The sequence below is a fragment of the Centrocercus urophasianus genome, unplaced genomic scaffold (genome assembly GCF_019232065.1).
Source record: "Centrocercus urophasianus isolate 14NV4802_14NV808 unplaced genomic scaffold, USGS_Curo_1.0 seq_41, whole genome shotgun sequence".
Taxonomy (NCBI): domain Eukaryota; kingdom Metazoa; phylum Chordata; class Aves; order Galliformes; family Phasianidae; genus Centrocercus; species Centrocercus urophasianus.
In genome coordinates this window covers 957742-977979 of record NW_024884989.1, presented here as the reverse complement: position 1 = coordinate 977979, position 20238 = coordinate 957742, and the positions used below count along the sequence as shown (strand labels likewise).

The 20238-nt window shown below is 48.8% G+C and overlaps 1 protein-coding gene across 1 annotated transcript in view; it reads right to left on the bottom strand.

Moving 5' to 3' along the window:
* The window catches only part of DNAH9 (dynein axonemal heavy chain 9), a 191448-nt gene that overhangs the window by 166651 nt on the left and 4559 nt on the right, over positions 1-20238 (bottom strand). The window contains exons 2-14 of the mRNA XM_042833278.1: positions 18205-18401; positions 16512-16670; positions 15514-15644; positions 13304-13515; positions 12915-13148; positions 10764-10931; positions 8956-9072; positions 8618-8768; positions 7903-8017; positions 5966-6034; positions 4635-4761; positions 2503-2758; positions 1191-1432 (exon numbers count right to left, since the gene is read on the bottom strand). Coding sequence (XP_042689212.1) covers positions 1191-1432; positions 2503-2758; positions 4635-4761; positions 5966-6034; positions 7903-8017; positions 8618-8768; positions 8956-9072; positions 10764-10931; positions 12915-13148; positions 13304-13515; positions 15514-15644; positions 16512-16670; positions 18205-18401 — 2178 coding nt within the window. The remainder of the gene's footprint in view (positions 1-1190; positions 1433-2502; positions 2759-4634; positions 4762-5965; positions 6035-7902; positions 8018-8617; positions 8769-8955; positions 9073-10763; positions 10932-12914; positions 13149-13303; positions 13516-15513; positions 15645-16511; positions 16671-18204; positions 18402-20238) is intronic.

Genomic DNA, 20238 nt, shown 5'->3' with positions numbered 1-20238 from the left:
ATGCACCCCAGTGCTGGTGTGGCAGCTCAGCACATGGGAGACAGCACTGCCAGTTGGGTTAGTTAGTTATCCAACCCAAAGTTGCTGCTTCCCAGTTTGACACATTGCAGCTGGGTGCTTGAGCTCCTAACAGGGCGAAGTAGGGCTCTGGCGCCTTGCAAACAAACTGGCAGCAGAAAGCTGACACTAGAAGAGAGAGAATCTCATATGAATGAGCTCAGTACTAACAGTTGACTGAAGGCATCACTGTCTTTGCCATGTTGAACAAAGTTCCCTTACCACCAATGTTTTAATGAACCCTGCTGCTATGACCACAAGGCCATGTCCTCCTTGGCTACCACAGGAGGGCACTCATCTCTTGGGTGGTAGCTGGATAGCTGGAGGGGGCTGAGCTTGTTACGCTCACAGCAGCAGAACAAAATCCTCATCCTGGTTCAGTGTGCAGAGAAATGGTGAGAGGTCCAGGACTGCCTGCAGACAGCAAGGTGAGGTGAGCAGCAAGAGCTTGGTGTCCCAAGCAGATCAGTCAGCTGTCTCCAGAGCCCAAGGCCAGGTGGAGACCCTCAAGAGTGGTTTGGGTCTAAAACCCATTGCCCTCCAGGCCAAGGTGCTGTGCCCACCACACGAAGCACATCGCTCCAGAAGGTGCGAAGCAGAACTTTGGGTTTTCTCCTGCACTGCAAAGAAATCTCTCAGCAATGACAATGTCAGTGGAAAACTCCAAAGTATTGGACAGCAGCTTTTCTCCTGTCACTTAGTTTCTCCCTGGACTACCAGCATCACCTCCTGCTTCCTCAGGGGACAACAATTCTGAAACAGAAAGGTCAGCAGCTGCCTTTGTATTTTCAGGTAAATATTTTGAAGGGAGATCTTTCCTCTTAGCAGGAGCCTGAAGCCTGATACACGACTCCCCTCTAGTGGCTCCACAACAGCCACGACTCCTTCAACGGGCTCTGGCTGCCCTCGCTCCTGTCCTGAGCTGTGTTTCCAGCAATGCCCAGCCAGCAACACGCCAGCACACAGCCACACCAACTCAATCATGAAAGGTATTGTCAATTAACACTGCCTAAAACTTTCAAAGGTGTTAAGAGTTGATTTTAAGGTGAAATAGCTATGGATAACTTCAAAAGAGGGGAGAAACACAGAGAAACTACAGTGACAACACATCCCTGGGGATCTGCCCCCCTTACCTTCATCAGCGAATGAATCCTCAGCCCTGACTCTCGGACCAGGCTGTAACGCTTCTCCAGACGGTCCTGGCAGTCCTCCAGGTTCAGCAGTGATTCCTTCTTCCCATCCTTCCTCTCAAATATGGGTGACCCCCATGATTGCACAAAGCTCTGGATCTCCTCAACGTTGCTTTTGGCTTTCTGTATCCTCTGCTCGAGGTCATGGACACCATCCATCACCATGGAGATGCGGTCCCAGACACCTGGCCAGAAATAAGATGACTGACTGAGTTTTCAGAGCTGCTGAGCAACCTCTCACATACCTTTAAGATTAGCCTCTGACATCTTTTTCCTAAGGTCTCATATATTTCTCACCCATCACTGCTTGCAAGACTGACCATGTCATCCGACAGCAGCTTCCTGCCTTGAACCACTGTGAGCTCCATCCTACCCCAACACACCACAGCACAGTTAGCAGGCTAAGCAACCCTGTCACCATGACTGGAGCAGGGACTTTGCACCCACAACATGGCCTCAGGCACCAGCAAGGGTTACATTTAGATGCAGAGAACTTCAGACTCGTCTGCAGGAAAATCCCTCCATCTTTACTGTGCAACGGAGCTCTCTGAATAGAGCTTTTCAGCATGAGCACTTCTGCTTTGCATGTTCTCAAGGGAGGACATTTGTTCCTGTTCATACCACAAGCCTGATGACAGAAATATATATTCCACCAGTGAGCACTTTGCTTTCACCAAGAGGAAACAAATTGTTTTCCTCTGCTTTGCCTTGCAGATAAAACTGATCAAGCAAGAACACTACTTAAATCATCCCAAAGTCACGCAATACCCAACTCCAGCTGCAGCACTTCATCCTTAAGGAAAAGCTATCGAGGTGGCTCTGCCTCTCCCTGGGAGAAGCTCACTCCAGTGCCAGACGGCTGGGCCAAAGGTCCCCACTCTCTGTAAACCAGGAGAAAGCAGTGCCCCAGGTACACAGGCACACAGCTAGACACGGGCTGCCTGGACTAGCACTGGCTGGTCAGCACAGGCAACAAAAGAGGCTTTAACCTCAGCCTTGCCAGCTTTTACAAACCCAAATCTGGCATTCTCCAGGCTGAATCCAAAGGGAGCAGGACCCCATCTACCAGGCCAGCAGAGTAAGGGAACAGGAAGAGCAGCACGCAAGCTGGGGGCTGCTCTTCACCTCACCACCCCTTGTTGTGCTTCGGGTTGAGAAGTGCGGCTGGGAGCCAGGTGACAGACATTGGGTACACGGGGAATGTGACAAGACCCAAGTGTCTGAGCTCACACTACCCAGTGCTTAGCTAGCTTACCCTCCATCTTCCAGTTCAATGTTTCCTCTGCCTCTTTCAGCTTGAAATCAATATCCCGCAGCTGCTCCTGTATTAGAGGGTATTCAACCTCCAGGACTGTCTTCAGGATCTTGTTGTATCTGTTCACCATTAGATCCAACCTGGCCACCATCTGTCGGTACGACTCCTTGGAGGAATAGATTTCTGCTGCTGTTGGTGGGATGCTTCCCATCTGGCTGCCAGACAAGTAGCTCACCTCTCTCAGCACTGAAACCAACTGGAAAACCAAGGCAAAGAGCTGAACACAGAGCAATCCTCTCCATTCACCCAGCATACACTCTCCAATGTCTGAACGTTTCAGGGTTTGCCTGCTATTTTGTTAATAAATCAACATGTTCTGAAAAGCATCCGGACACTTCCAAGTCTGTACTCTGTCTGTCTTCCACTGATCTCTGTCACCAGTTCTCTTTCCAATCAAAGACAGGCAGCTCTGGTAACTACCAAGCAAGTAAACTCCAGGCAGCCCTTAAAAGCCACAATGAACTCTGGTTCTTTTAGCCATCCTCACCAATACTTTTTCAGCAATATTCTTGTCTAAGAGCTTAGCAGTTATTTAAGGGAAAGATGGACCAGACTCCAGTTCTGTTGGTTAACTGGAGATGACTGGCATAAAAAACAAACACCATGGCCCAAACCTAGCAAGTCAAGTCCTTCCATCTCAGGGTGCCCACCTACCAGCAAAGCCTTCCAGATACCTCTCCCCACCCCAGATGGAGTAGTGACTGTTGGGATTAATGAGTTTTATTCAGTTATAAACCCAGTATAAATGCAAGCCTGCAGTGCAGGGAACAGTAAGATCTTCCAACATAATATGTGACTTTTAAGACTAAAAATCTTCATTGTATTTTGTAGCTAGTATGGTAAAGTGCTCCAGGAACTGCACATGTTGGGAGGGCTGAAGGGGCAAGAGGGCAAGTGAGATACAGACAAGTTCCCCTCCCTTCTTCTTTGTCTGGGTCTGGGATGTGCCCAACATGGGGTTGAAAACAGTCCTCCTTTTCTCTTCTTCCAAGAGAGGAGAGCTCTCAAAGACTCTTCTGGAGGGTTACAAACACACGCCTTGAGGCAAAGCGAGGTGCTCCCATCCACCCTGGAGGGAATGAAGGAGCTTAACTGGCACCCAGGGAATCAGACTGTCCTGACTGTGGGAAGCAAAGAACAGAAGAGCAGCAGTACTTGAAGACTGGCACCGGAGATGAGAGCAGGCATGCTCAGTACATCATAGGCTCCAAACCCCAAGGTGAAGGGTAAAAAACATCCCGAGGCCACTTGGCTCCCAACTTAGAAAGGAGGTTCCAAGGAGATAGACAAATCCTTTGACTGAGGGCCAAGTCTGAATGAGCTGTAAAATCTAAACACTAAAACTGCAGCAGACCCAGGAAAGTGGGAAGGTTTTGGTGCCAATGCACCCCAGGACCCTGAGAGTTAGTTTCTCCCATTAAATGACACTTTTACATTTCCCAGTCACTGGCTTGCAACAGGCCCCAGAAAAATCTCAGTCCATCTATGCGCTGCGATGGTTTGGACCCCAGATTCTACCTTGGGCGAGGTGAATGGTCCGTCCGTGCTCAAGACAGGCTTTAGAAGAAATCTTAGGGTACTGGAAAAACACCCTAAATCTGTTCCAAGCCTCATGCAGTTCAATAAAAGAATCTAACAGCCACAATACTGTTGTAACGAAATGAACCTTTCCTGGCTTATACTATACCCTTTTGGGTAGCCCAGAGTTCATATACACATAACATGAACCAAACACTGGATCTCAAGGTCCAGCACTCTTCACACCAGCACCAAGTCTAATCTGGAGATGCTTAAGCATCTGTGTGCCTTGCTACATCCCACAACTGATTTTCACTAGAAACAGCTCTGCTATAACCTCAATCCTGTTATCTTCTCAGGAGACAGATGAAACAGAGAGTGGTATACTTATATTACTCATCATAGAAGGGGATCCACAGATGTCAGCAGAACAGATCTAATACCAAATTCACCCAATCACCTTCCTATAGTGGAGCCCAGTGAGAAAAAAAAAAAGCCCAGCAGGAAGAGATGCCTGCAGACAGGCAGGAAAGGTAGCTGGCAGTAGTTTTTACCTGGGGATCAAAATTGACTGTGAGCAGTTTGGTTTCTGGTTCTCGCCGGACGAGCGGCTGAGTGAGGTTGTACTGTGACTTCTCAGAGACTGTCTGGGACCAGGTTACGTACAGTTTTTCTTGATACCTGCAGGAAAAAACCCACACATTCATCACATAGCTATTTAGCCAGCTGACAGGTGTATAAGCAGACGAAGCCAAGCCCACTTCTGAAAGTTGAACATAAAGGATGAGAAAAGCCTTTCACATCATTTCCACAATTAACTCGATTCTGAAGACAAACACCCAAAGAAACAGAGACAGTATCAAATGGGGAGGACAAACAGCACTTAAGTACCACTTTTATCAGAGGATACTGATTTGGAAACAGACTTCTAAGGCATTTGGCTAGAAGTAACTGGTAAGCAACTGCTGGGCATTTCCAATGTTTCTAAGCAGGACAGGTGTCTACACCCATACAAACCCTGGGCTGGATACAATTGCATTAACTTATCTTAGAGAAGTGAGAAACCATCAGCCTCATGGAGATCCAGTTCTTGGAGAACTCAGTGACACCTCTGAAGACTGAAGCTGGGTCCTATTAGCTCACATGACAAGGATGTTAACAACCACCCAAACAGCAAAGTCTCTTCTGAATCATGTTGTCACCTGAGAGCTCTGAAGAACATCACCCAGAAAACAACTCTGTCAAAGTCACCCAGGATCTGCCCATTGGTCTGCTCCCTTATGAAAGGATGCATCATGATTACTCAGTGGCTTTTTCTGGGGGGTTGAACATCAGGACCAAGGCTGCCTCCACCTGCCCTGTGTTTCCCAGCGATCCTGCGTGTCGGCTACCTGCACTGCTGACCAAGAAAGAGCAGACCCTGCAGAGATGAATCCTGGCTGGGGAGGTGACACTTCACAAGGGAAAGCCCAGAGCGACCAGATCAGATTTAACATCAAACTGTAAGATACCAAGTCTGTGATAATAAATTCCACTGTGAGTTGTGGAAAACACACATCACAGGCAGTGTAGATACACTCTGGGAATGAACAACAGCAGCTCAACTTCTGGTCAATCCAGATTGTCAACCGCAGCAACTTCTACACCCAGTAGTAACTTGTACCAGTGCTTCTGCTAGGCTCCTCCCAGGAAAGCTTCCCACTGCAAGGCATCACAAATAGATTGTGGCACACAGCAAAAGGATTTCTCCTCTTCTCTCATCAGAAGACCCTCTCTGGCTTAGAAAGGAACATTGCTAGGCCTTGAACTGGCAAGTACACTGGTAGGTGGCATGGAGGAGAACATCATTTTGTACAGTTACAGTCCTGCCTGCACTGCCACTCACCTGTCAAGCAACTGGAGCATTTCTTCATACCTCTCCAACACCCTTCTTCCTTCAGTAGAGTCCAGACAGCTGGTAGCAAAACAGACAAACTCAGCATTACAGTAGTTCTGCAAGGCTGCAGTCTGTATTTACCCCTTCCTAAGTTCATAAGCTCATCCTCCCGTTTTGTAGGACAGATTGTAGATGACTGGGGACCATTTCACCCCACCACATCACCCCAAAGTGTTTTGCTCCACAAAGAGTGAGTGGGGCTTGGACAACCCCTCTCAAGTGTTTTTTTGGCAAACTGCAAAACAGGAACCACACACCAGAGGGAAGAAGGTATCAGTGCAGCTGGAGGAAGGCTGGCCTCTAACACGTCCAACACTCCCAGTTTCACACGTTGCACTTGCGCAGAGCATGGCAACTTTCTGCTCACCAGCCACCACTTTCTAAGACCAAAGAGGCTCAGAAAGAAGCAGCATGTGGCTCCTGCTGGACACAGCTATTTGTAGTGCCAGATTTGTGCCCCTTGAACCATGGGAGTGGGGAAGAGCACCCCACAGTGCAGGAGGCAGAACCCCAGCCACCATGGAGGCAGCCAACCAAAGTAATGCTGATAAGAATTTTATCCCAGGTTCAAGACTTCTTGAAAAGTTGTTGATTTTCAAGAATGTTTTGATAAAAACTTGATTCATTTAAAACCTAGCAAATTCTCAGAGAGCTCAAAGGGTAATTGGTATCTACTGCAAGTTCAGCTGAAAGCACAGGGAGCACTTGAGAGGTCACTGCTGGACAAGCATTGTGCAAGCCCCAGCAAAACCAACTTCCTTCTATTTTAATCCTTTCCTTCTTTCAAGTTGCACTGTAGGAAACAGAATCACACCACCACTGCTGCAGGCACGTTATTAACCACTCCAAACAGAAGAAAGAAAATCAATGTGAAATGCAGATCTGGGTCCTTCTTCATGGATTACAAACTTCACCATTTGGATTCAAACAAGATGCATGTGCTAACTTGGGTGCTCTGCTGGGGATGGTCCAAGAGCCTGTCTCACCACAGAGATGTCTTTATTGCTGCAGAACAACTTGCACTTAAAGACTCACAGTGGTAATGAAGGTGAGAGAAGACCACAAATATTAGACAGTGATGGAGACGGCTTAATTTGGACAAGCACATTAAAAACCTGGATTCATTTACTCAGCCTCAAGTAAAGCTGCTCTGGTGAGCCACAACACAATTTCCAGGGTACCTTCAATTATCCTATGTCCAACGCAGGTTTACTTATGGGGCTTTTATGCATTGTTTCAGGAATGTTGAAGTCTACGCACAGTGCCACTAGGTGTAGCAGTGCAAGTGCAAGACCACCTCTCTCCAAGATGACCCACAAGAACAAAATTTGGGGTGAAAAATATCTCAGCATAGTTTCTTTCCTTAGTTGTGTGAGATCGCTCCCTTGTTTGGTGTTGAGCAAGTTGTTTTCTGTCAGTGCCCAGGACAAGTCTTCATGTGTTCACCAACCTGAAACTCCCCTCCACCAACCCAGCCCAGGAGAGTCCGGCCCAGCATCTCTCTGCCCTCCACTGGGTGATACCAGAATCAGGGCTTGCAGCCTAGGCCTGGGCTGCTCCCAGGGAGGTACTGGAGCACACACAGAGTGAGTTGTAGGGAAAAAGGTTCCAATGTGTCTTGTAATCGCAACCTAGAACCACAGCTCAAAAGCCCATTAACCACTACTGTGCCTATTAACCACTTTCAAACAAATTCAGCTAACAAGTTCCTTAAAAAGCAACTCCTGGCAAGCTGAAGAGGCAGTGCTACCATTTCACTCCTCTTCAACTAGGAAATATTTCAAACTATAAGCATTGCATGATGTTCGGTACAGAAAGAAAATCAGATTGATTAGAGAAAAGATACCAAGATAGTCATGAAACAACTTAGCTGAACAGCCACGCACAGATGTGTGATGTGCCTGAGGTGACCAAACTGTGCCTGGATCCGTGCTCGCAGCTCCTGAGCCCAGCGCAGGGCTCCAGCTACTGGTGGCATGTTCTTATGCACAGCAGGGAAGCCTGGGGGGAACATTGAAACTGCAATTGACTGAACACGGCCCTTCTAACCTCAAAGATACATGAAAAGCAACTCGTCTGCACAAAACCATGTTAACTTCCCAGCTCTCTCCCTTAAATGCAAGCATCTGAGAACGGCTCTGATCAATCAGGAAGCCAGCTCTTGTTAGAAATGGAGCTGACACAGAGGCAGACTTTGCCCAGGAAGAATTCGCTCCTTTGCATACAAGAGAAACATCATGCATTCATATTGGGGAGCACACAAGCAGGAGCAAAGCCCCGCTCAGTGTTAGATGAACAGAACTCTTGTCACAGCCTTAATGGGGAAAATCTCTGTAAGAATCTCCATTCCCAGCTGCATACCACACACTCACACGTGCACATGCACACGCGCACACAGTCTCCCCCCCACCCTGGTAGGTTTTTTGCTTTAATACTAAGAACAGAGATATTTCCCAGGCATTTCCATTTGCACTGGGAGATACAGTGGCTGTACATTTTTGTAACTTAGAAGTTCCACTTTCCCCAGAAAATACAAATTATTTCCCCCCCCAGAATTCATCCAGCTCTAATAAATCAGCCTTACTCAGCATCCCTACTCACCAAGCTCCCGCTCTGCCCGTACGTGCCTGGAGTAGATCAGCCTAACATCGCTCAAGGCACTGCTGAACATGTGGACGAGGTCAGAGTATTTGCCAGCAGCATGCGCAGCGATTACCGGCCGCTCCAAAAGGCTCCCAAACATCTCCAGCAGCTGCAGAGGTGAACAAGCAGGTAAAGAAAGGGAAGGAAAACAACCACGTTAATCTGTTTGTGTCTTAATGGAAAGAGCAGAAATACTTTCAAAGCTATCTGCAAACACCCTCCTGCCAGCTCTGCAGTTTAACAGACTGTGGGTGAGCCTCAGAGACCCCAGAGCTGCCAGTGTTATCACAACAAACCTTGAAGGTGTGCTCCAAGTCTGAGGCATCATCAAAGGCCTGGATGAAAACAGTTCCCAGACGCCGGTCGATGTCTTCTACTTTCTGCTGGAAATCAAAGGCGTCTTGCTCAAAATCCTGTAGGAAGGCAAAGCAGCGAGCCATGAGGCTGTGAAACAGCACTGAAAATACTCAGAGAGATTATGGGGTCCACACCCTTGGAGACCATCCTGTTCTAGTTGACCCTGCTTTGGGCAGGGGGTTGGACTGGGTGAACTCCAAAGGTCTTTCAAACCTCAACAGTTCATTTCTGTAACTTCCACTGTCTTCCAGTACTGCTTCTCTTGTTCTGATTAAAGGTAAACCCTTTGAAGCTGAAGAGTAAAATCTTGTTTTATTTTTCCTTCAAGTAAAATCAAAAGCTGGACTTGACAAACTGCAAGGCTTTGGCCTTTCTAATCTGGATAAAGCACATAAAAATTAGGCTGTGTGTCTCTTAACTGGAAAAACAAAGTGCAAGGCAACAGCTTTACTTCTGCCATCAATGAGCTTCAGCAAGACCAGATGTCACAATTCAGCTTAAAAAAAAAAGTCTCCAGACAGTAACAGAGGGTGGAAAACTCAAGCACTGAAAGAAGGAGTGTGACTCAAGAGGCCAAGGGGTCACAAAAACCAAGTCAGCCCCTGCAAAGCCACTGTCACCACTCTTTTTGTGTCCTCTATCCTGAACAAGGAGTGATGCAGAGCAAGCAGTTTGCAAGTAAAACCCTCCCAGGCAGCACTGGGGCCTGTGCTTCCCACTGCAGAGACATCACTGGGAACGACAGGAGGTGAAGTGCAAGCTGTCCTCATTGTGCCGTACAGCCCCTACCACCCACAGGTCGGACACACCAGCCTTGCATCCCACCACCAGCCCACTTGCCCATCATCCCAGCACAACTCAGAGCAAGGCAGGAGGAGGGACTCTGCCTTCTCCTTCCAGCTGGATGATCACCATGAAGCAGTGTGGGACTGGAGCTTCTCAGCACTGAGCTACCCTGTGGCCACTTGTTTTAGCACTCCCTCCTCTGGATGCACATGGCACTAACCACGTCCTGACAACTCAATTTAGCAAATGCGACAAGCAGAGGATCTCTGATTTCTCCTGCTGAGATCACAACACAGATCTTTTGAGAAATTCCATTCCCACTCTTCCTTCACAGCCTGCACAGGCTACACTGCTTGGTGTCAAAGCCAGGAGTTTGAGTTTCCATGCAGACCATAAGTACAGTGGCTCACCTGCTGTGCCCTGCTTGTGCTGCTGTGAGCATCTGGGATTTGGATGCTCACTGAGCCATGACTCAGAGGACTGGCAATGATCCTTTAATTAAAGCACTATGACTATTTAAACATAGAATCCTTGAACACCAAGAGCACCAGACATCATGTGTGCAGCAAGACAAGCAAAGGCATCCCCAGGGATTACCTGAGCTGACCATCTAGGAACTGAGAGCTGGGAAACAAAACAACGTGGATGGTACAGTTCATACACATTAGCAAGTGCCACTTAGAGTAAAACATTGGGCAAAACACACAGAAATCCAGGCATCCCAGCTGCACTGCTCTAAGGTCCTGAACTGGCAGGATATGCCAGCATGGGCCTGCAGGAGCTCCCATGTGTCTGTAGGACCAGCGTCTCCCAGTGACAGAGTTTCCCCCACAGTGAGAGACAAGATCATAACAAAAGGAAGGAAGAGGTGGGAAGGAGTCATTAAGAGTGCATGCGGGCCAGTTCTTCATCAGTGCTTTGGAAACAAGCACGTGGTGTTGCTGTTCCCAGTCGCACCCACCGCATTGGTCAGGTCGAGGCAGTCATAGGTTCGCTCTGCAAAGACCCTGTATGCCTCCTGGAATTCCTCATGCATGTCCAGGACCTTCTGACCCAGGGCCTTCCCTTTAAATCCACTGAACTCAATCTTTTCCAGCTTCATCAGATCCAAGGCATTTGACAGGAGACCCTTCAAGTCAAAGGAGACACACACAGGTTATAACACTGACAGAAGGCAATGAGAACAGCTGTCCCAGCAGGGAGCTGCGCTTGCTGCCACATGCAGGAACCTCCCCCAGGCACACACTGAGCAGCACAAGCAGGGAGCCAGATCTTACCTGTCATGGGCACCACTGGCTGCTCACAGCCCAGCGGGAGCTGAAGCTGTCACTGTAAACACAGCGCCTGCAGAGAAACTGCTCCTGAGGTTATTTAGGGAGCAGATTCAAAACGTGAGACCTATCTCTGCTGAGATGGCCGGGGAGCTCCTTCCTTCCCACCCTCCACATCCTGAGCAGGCCTGATCCCACAGTGCTACCTCTCAGGAAATTCTCCCCTCAGCAGGTATGGCAGCAGCACAACCACCACCCTGTCCTTCCCTTTCAGTAGGACTCCTGGTGGGCATGCGTGAGCATTGGCGTTGGTCTTCCTCAGAGGACCAGGAGCGCGCTGATCCCAAGCACAGGAATGCACTGGCAGATATCCTGAGCTCCAGGGACAACCTTAAGCAGCAAGGGAGCTTCACCCCACATGGGCTGTTGAATAGGTGACAGCCCTTGGTCCAGAGCTTCCCATCTATGCCAAGGCATTGCCAGGCTCTGGTGCCTCCCTCCATGCAAAGGTGGGGAAGATGCCATGTGACTGCAGCTCCAGCCAAGGCCAGGCTCATCAGGAACAGCTTCCAGCCAAGGGAACTACATCTTGCAGGTCTCTGGCAGCTAAATATTCACAGCTTTGAGAACCATCCTGCACCGCTGAGACTACAGAGTGCAGAGGGCCACCCCAGCCAGGCAGCAGCTTTACAGCAGAAAAAAAAAGCAAAACTGTGAGATGAAGAAGGGAAGAGCCCTCCTCTCTGCACACGCTCACAGGCTGCCTGTGCACCAGAGTAACTGGACCCTTCATGAAATTCTGCCCCTCATTTTATCTCACTCGGTTGCTTGAAAAGAAGAGAGAGGGAGACAGCATCCTTCCTCATCAACAGGCTGCTGTGCCTTTGTTTTTATTTTACAGCTCATTCCTCTCCCCCTTCCAGCTCCTCCACCTGACTGCACACTGTACAGCCTTTCTCCATCCCTGGGGGTGTAGGACAGTGTTGCAAAGCTCTGCCATCATGTCAGTACATGTGCAGCTCAAACCCTCCATAATGGCTTTCTTCTGTAGCCCATTTTCAGAGTAACCAAGCAATGAGCAAACAGTGCCCCAGAGTCTTTGCAGAGTTACAGTGCATAATTACTGTGTCACTCATATTGTCCTCATGATGACCTGCAGTTACTCTGTGCCAATTAACATTCATCTCTACACTGACCAGAATAATTTGGTTTACTGCACAGCAAATCTTATTGGAAACCATCACTATGAAGAGTCTTAAAACAGACATCAGTCACAACGATTTTGAGTACAGTTAATTAAATAATGCATAAAAATATACAGCTTACTTTGACTAGTAAAACCTTCTGTTCCACTGCAGAGAACAAGAGGAGAAAAACAACCCCAATCTGCCTTTGAATAGGCAGATAGGACACCCCTGAGCCACAGTACCCTTCCTTGGCAGACCACCAGGACACGAAGGGATGATGCGGTGAGCTTCTTCCCAGGTCACACATAATCATGGGGAAGAGGCAGCCTCTCCCAGCCTCTCAGAACCCAGCTTGCGGGTGTCTCTGACAGCAGCAGCAGGACAGGGGGTCTCAGAGATGGCACTGAGATCCACAGCCCCCAGTGACTCCCACTCCCTTGGCCCAACGGGATTCTTTGGAAGAACAAATACACCTACCAATTTGAACAGAAAAGCACAACTGAGTAGCTCAATCATTTTACTGGGCAGGATGAGGGAAAACAGTTCCAGCAGACCTAACAGTGAGTAACCCCATCCCCAGGCACCCAGTGAAGGTGTTAACAAATAAACTTAAGTCATTAAAGCTCTTCTTAAGGCTTGGAATGATTTTCTCACCTCCACCATTTCCAGTCTCTTCAGAAATCTGTCCAGCCTTGCAAACACCATCTTGGCATGGAAGTCCCACTCCTTCACTTCTTTGCCTGATTTATAATAGGTGTGAAGTTCTTCCCTTCTGTCCTCAAAGGCCTCTTTGAATCCATTCAGGATGCCGAGCACCACCTGCACCTTGCTCAGACTCTCCTCTATCTCCCCTTTTAGAAGGTCTTCTGGAGATAGGTGTACCATGGCCTGGAACAGCAAAATCACACTCAGGAGGTCGCTTCTTGCACTGAATGTTTCAAGTTGAAAGAATCATTTTGCCAGGGATGGATGGGAGAGAGGAAGAGAGAGGGACTAGATTTAGAAAACTTCCTCTTGGAAGCATCAGCGTGACAGCCACACACCTGCTGGATGAGAAGGTTGCAGATCTCCTGCAGCAGCACCACGATGCGTGCAGGCCGGCTGTAGTGCTTGGAGGTGACCCAGATCAAGCACACCACGTGGAGCAGGGGGAGCAGGAGCGGCTGCACCTCGCTGAAGTCAGTCCTCTCTACGTCCTCCAAATGGCGCCGGAGGGGCATCAGGTGCAGGTGAATGTCCTGGGCTTCACTCAAAGCTGTGTGAAGCAGCACAAGAGCTGGTGAGACCCACCTACACATGGTGCAAACCAGCCATCGACCACAAGGTGGACCAAGACACCCAGGTGCAGAAGGTGGCCCAGGACCACTGCTCATCTACAGCCATAACCAGCACAGACGGAAGCCAGGTCTGCAACTGCTCAATGAGACGTGGGCAAACGAGTGCTGTAAATGTGTGCTGCCATCGCCCCAAGCAGCCTGCAGACCCTGCCATGCAGCACAGGCTGAGGAGCCTTGCAGGGCCTGTCTTGGCCTGAGCTTTTTTTCAGCTATAGCAGCCAGCAACACAGGTGACCACAGTCCCACTCGTCCTGGCTGTACAGCACAGCTGTCCAACAACAAGTTGAGCCAAAGCCTTCAGCCACACAGACACGAGTTGACTTTGTATACCTGTGTAGTTTCACCTTTGAGAAAAATCCTACAGAGCATAAACATGAACGACACCATATGAGCACAATGCAATTACATCTGTAGACCAACAAGAAGCAACAGAAGTATCCAGATACATATGAAGATAACCCCAGAATCCACGATGAAGGAAGAAATCCCCACTAGCAACACTGACCTCCCTGCACAGACCCACAGACATCAGCACAAAGAGCACTCCACCAATCTGACCTGTGCTGTAATGGGATTTAACAATTACAGTCCAAATTACCCAGTTGGTATTGCTGTTACTGTACTAAAACCAAATATGTTTTTTATTTTGATTAGGCTGTTAGAGAATTAATTACACCGACAGTGAATTCTTGGCTCCTTATACATTGGGTCCTTCTCTAGCCCTACTGATCTGCACTGCCCATGCACTGTGCATACTGTAGTATGTCCTTAAAAGAAGGAACATTTCCATGTGAAGAAGTAAAGAGTGTTATTATCTGTCAGCATGAACACAGCTGGCAAAGCCTGAATAATTTTCTCTTGCCACAGAGCAGCTGAGATGAAGATGAACATGCAGGGTCACTCACGGTGAGCTGCAGGCAGCGGAGCAGCAGGGCGCTGCTGGTTTTCACTGCAGAGGGGAATTTGCAGTATTTCTTTTGGCTGAACTCCCCTAAGCAAAACTCACTCGCTATCTTCACGTAGCTGCATGTTAAAGGTAGAATTTTGTTTCAATAACAGGAGAAAACAAATCCTTCTTTGTAAGGATTTTCTTCTCATTGAAGAAAAAAAATGATTTAATACCCTTGTAATGCTATAAAGGGATGGAAAGTACTGCAATAACAGCAGGGTGGCAAAGTTTTGGCTACAGCAAATGAGAAGAAGCCCAAGTACAGCAGCTGTGGATGCAGAAACGAAGGAGAAAAGCTACTTACCTTTGGAAGGCTGCAGGTAGGCAGGGATCTCCAGCAAGAGATACCCTTACCTCCACTGCCAACCCTTAAATGAGGTCTGCAAAGGGGTGACCTTGAAATCAGCATGCCCAAAGGGCTTCATCATAAAGTGCTAAATGCTGCTACCCTTCCACAGAGGTTGGGACTGCAGCAGCCAAAGCTTGGGAAATAACCTAAGGCCTGTCTGCTTTCTCTTGGCTGTGAGAACTGTCCTTATTGTACTGAAACTTCAGTCTTGCAGATCAACACCGCAGGAGCTGATGCTATAAAGTCTCAAGATAGACCTTGTGCACCTTGATCTTTCAGATCAGTTCTGATGAGTCCTGCTGGATCACTGTGATTACTTTAGTACAGTAGAGTGAAATCCCAAATCCATTCACCCTGACCCTTGGGAATGGTCTGGCTCAACAGAACCATGATCGTGCTTGGCCAAGCTTAGAAACAAAAGCACAAGCAGACAAATGTCTTGCCACAAAACAGGGCTAGCAATGTGGTTGCAGTCCTCATGGTCATAGTGGACTCCTAAGGACCAAGCACACACATTAGGATTGAAACCAGTAAAACTAGTAAACCTAGTAAAACTAGGTAAAACAAAGGCCAGAGGTCATTTCATACAGATATATCAAAGCTGCACCATTATCTCACCTGCTTCAACATCCGTGAGCATAGCTCTGAAGGCCGGTAAGTAGCTGCTCTCAACTCTCTCTAGCACCTCTATCATGTTCCTAACCTTCCTCGTCCTCAGCTGACTGTAAATGCACTCCAGGTCATCACACCTGCAACAACCAAGACACATTACAAGCTCACAAACTGAGCGAGCATCAGCTCAACTCATCAGTTCAGCTGTGGTGCAGACAGGCTCTGTAGGTTTTGCTGCAAGGAGCAGGGTCCCCTAGAGGCCATAGAGGGACAGCAATATCTCAAACCCCTTCCCATCTGCAAGCATCAGTTGCTCCATTGGGTATCTAGAGCTGTCACATGCCTATTGATGACACAAATGCTCCAAGAGTGGCTGAGAGGACTACTACATTCCAGCCAGGAGAGGCTCAGCAATGAAAATCAGTTCTGAATTAAAAAAACAAACAAATGTTGACATGCCTGTTCAAGTTGGTAGTCTTTTTAAAAATAAAAGATGGCTTCTGAGAAGGCTGAAAACTTCATTAGCCTTCACTACCACTTTAGTGGTAGTGGTTGCACTAATCGGCCTCAGGCACAGAAGCCACCTCTTCCAAGGCAGAGAACCAGATTTCTGTTTCTTAGGAAGTGGGACATCTCCTAGACCTCACAAATAAGTTACTTAGGCTGAGAAGATCCAGAGAGGTGTCCATCAGCTCTTACAGCTGTGGCTGGCTCCTAGTGAACTGAGACAGTGAGAGCACTTCCAAAACTCTCCCCTAAAGATGTGACACCAGGACTAAGTTAAAACGCAACCAGCTGCCCTATGACCTCAAGGAACTGTGCAGATCAGGTTATTTTATGTGTGGGAGCAGTGGTCATTGCCTCAAATCCTTACACGAATCCAAGGCAGCCCAACATTTGCAATTGGTCAAGCAGCTTTGCTAGAGGCACCTACGAGGCTCCTTCCAAACCAGCCAGGTTTGGCACCAGGGCCCACCGTGCTCCAGCCAGGCTGCCCAGGGTACCTGTTCTTCCAGAACTCCAGTTCCACCTTGGGGTTGGGATTACTGCCTTGCAGGAGAGGCTCTGAGGACTCTTTCTTCAGTGCTCTCTGGATCTGGTAGCTCCAGTCTATGATAGCTGACTCCGTGGCATGCACAAGAGATTTGTCAATCTGCGCCAGGCTGCAAAATAACAGACTGCGTGGTTAACTTTGCTTTCTGCTTGTTTATGCTCATTATTCAGCTGTACCTGCTAGAATTTATAGATTAAGGTCCAGCTTTATGTTTCAAAACCAGAAAACCATCAGAAATTAAGATCTTGCTGTTACTTCAATACCTAAATTACAATCTGGAGAAAATGAGTTAAATTCGACAGCAATCCAGGCAACAATACACTTTTATGAGCAAGGTTCACAAAAGAAATGGTGGAAGAGCTTCCACATCTCCATCCCCAAACAATCAGATCCATTTGGGCTCAGTGTCCAGCCTGGAGAGCCACGCTTGCAGCAAGACGCTCTCATCCACTGTCACTAACTCACTTAATACGGAAAGAAACCATGTAGGTGGGCAGGTGTGTCCAGGACAGGCCACCTCCCTGCCTGGGAAGCAGCACAGCCTCCTGCCATCCCACCCACACCACGTCCAGTCCAAGGCGTGATTGGTCCCATCACACTCACTAACACACCTCTTGAGGACCCACAGGGTGCAAATGCAGTCCAGGCATGGGGATGACACAGTGTGCAAAGGTATCTGCCACCACATGCTGCCCAGGCTTTATTGCCTTGTCCTGGGCCAGCTTCACAGCACTGCAGAATTCAAACCCCTTTAATTCCCAGTTTGGGCTGGCTGCTGAGGAGACCAGAGTGGAAGTTCCTCCCAGTTGCAGTGTGGGCACCCTGCCTGACATAACACTAGCACTTGGATAGTGATTCTTCAGTTGCTGAAGCTATTGCAGGGGCTCAGCCTCCCCAGGCTGTGCTAACCAGAGATGCTGGGGTGGTTTTGCTGGGGGTCATCCCTCAGGGACTAAAAGTGAGCTTCAGAATCACAACAGCCACCAGGGAGGTCTAACCATGAATCGAGACTACAGAAATTATCACAGTGCTCATGGAAACGCAGTGTGCGTCCGGTAAGCCACCCCACTTCTGCAAGAGGACGTAGGCAACAGTTTCCAAATCTCTCTGTGGGACCACAAACAGCTCAGAAACTTGAAGGAAGTTGTAGCTGTTTTTTCAGGTACCTTTCCATAACAAATCCAGTTTTGAGGGGAGGCAGAATAACCCTGACCAAGCAGTCAGCATGAACCACAAACAGGTGGGTAACAACTTCTGAGCAGCGCAGCTGAGGGGATGCACTGGCAAACTGAAGCCAGAAAAATTCTGGCAGGAGAACCCTGGCTTCCCATTCAGAGGTAACGGGAAAGCAGAAGAGGTTTTGTTCAGTTTGTTTTCTCCATTAAGTTTGTTGCTTTGCTGTGTGTTCACAACTTCTTGTCACTTTCTGAGCTGTTCCTGCCTGCTTATAGTGCTGCACGCTCCCCAGAGACAGAGTTTGTAAGGAAGAGAACAGGTAGAGCAAAATACGCTCATCTGGGCAGTCTGGATAAGCAGTAGTCAATGGTGATCAGTAAGAGCCACTACGATTGGTGAGGGCTCCCCAGAACACAGCACACGCATCAGTAGAACATAACCAGAGGACAGCAAGCAGTGATACTCACAATTTCTCATGTCCCAGATCAATGTTCTCTATTCCCTCTGAGCCTGCTGGAAGAGGCAGCAAGGTCTTGCCTTTCACTTGGCCAACCACCACGAAGATGGCACTTTTCAAGCTGTGGACATGACGTATGATGTCCTGTGACACCACCCGTGGCCAGCCCTGATGGTTCTTCCTGTTTGTCAGGATGGGCACGATCACCTGCAGAACAAATTGCAAAAAAGCAATGAAAAGTGCTGCAGGAAACTGACAGGCCGCCAGGCTCCGAGCTCCGTGCTCAACCAAGCCTGGAGACCTGAACTCACTGCTGGCCCAAGCAGCTTCGTGCCTGTGTGAAACAAGGGCAGGGCAGGAGGAAAGGACCTCTCCACAGGCCTGCTTTGCTGGTGATCCAAAACATTGCCAGGGATGAAACCTGTCTACGAAACTAGCTGCTCTTGCTCAGACCAGGGCTGTGGTGACAGCTTTCAGCCCTCTCCACGTCACACCTCTTGTGCATTGCTGAGCATCACGAGGCACAAGAGGAATAAGAAAATGCTGATGTTCAAAGCTCATTGCTCTCCGTTCCCAACAATGCTCACCACTGTCAACTGTCCTGAGAGCTCTCTCTTCACCAGGAGGGCAGAAGACAGTCAAGCCGGATGGGAAGGTGTTCAGTAGCACTCACTTGGCTGTTTTGTTGTGTGCAAGGCGAAAAATCAGACATCTCTGCACTGTTCTCATGGAAGGAGGTCAGTCACATGTGATGATAAACTCACATACTACACCTCCCTCAAATCCAAGAGCTGAAAAGTGCAGAAACAAGAGGACAAAGCAAGCAGGCAGCCCAGTCCTGCTGCTGCTCCAGCTGCCCCAGCCTCCAAACCTGCACCTGGAGGCAGCTGCATGGACCAGCAGGCTGCATCGGTTCTGTTCCCCTGCACACAGCTCTGGTACTCAATGCCAGCAGGCAGGGCAGAGGCAGAGCTTTCAGGTGACTTCCAAGGGCAGCAGGGCTGGGCTGAACCCCCCTAGTTCAGAGGATCCCCCCATTGGTGAGGGTCACCTTGTCTCCTTTCCAACAGTGCTGGAGCTCTTCAGTTTTTCGGTTATTTTCCAAGCTGCAGCCCTGTCAATCTGACTCCTGCCATTCCTGCACAGCCTCAGGTTGGTCCCAGCCTGGCAGCAGAGTCCCCCTGAGCTACCTGGGCTTGCCAGGGCTGGCTCTGCCTTGGCTTAGCTGGCTCCAGGCTGTGGCAGCAGACTAACAAAGCCGGGTTCTCTCTGGTGACCAATGCTACTCCTTAGTGCTGCTGGCACAGGGAGGCTGCTGGGTGCAGCTATGGCAGAAGCCAATGAAAGTAGGGTGAGCTGCAATAAGAAAAGTTATAAAAACAACTGCAAGTGGGCCCAAATCTGAACAGAAAAAAACATGACAGCACCGTGCCTGGGAAATCAGAGTGCCAGTGACTGCAGCCACGGCTGGCCTGGGGAACAGCAGCACCAGCCACTGCAGGATGCCCAACTCCTGGCTCACTACTGGCTCAGTAGTTCCATCTATTACCATTGAGACCTTCCACTATTAAATCCTGTGGGCTGCTAGTGCTAGTCCTTGTAACCAGCTGCTTGTTCCCTTGTTAGACCATCAAAGCATGACCTGCAAGCAGAACAACCCCCAGCTCCACAAAGAAGAGAAGGCACGTTCTTTTCAGCCCTAATGAGGGTTTGTGTGGGACAGGCAGAAAAGACATCCCCAGCCATGCTGGGCCTCCTCACTGTTCAGCACAAGCTGTTTCTCCAACCAGAGAAAGCCTTCTAAGGCTGACCCAGAAGTGTTGATAGAAGGCCCTTTGCAACATGCTCTGCAGCAGCCACAGCCATGTGCGCCCTCAGCCTCAGGAAACTAAAGGTCCTTTTCAATTCTCCACCCCTCTCCCTATCCTGTATCACCATCCTGTTTTCCTTGAAGTTAAGTCTGAGCAAAAAAGCAGAACCAAACCCAGACACTATCTGCTCCCATGGAAACACCGCATCCATCTGCAGAGGCTGCAGGGAGAAA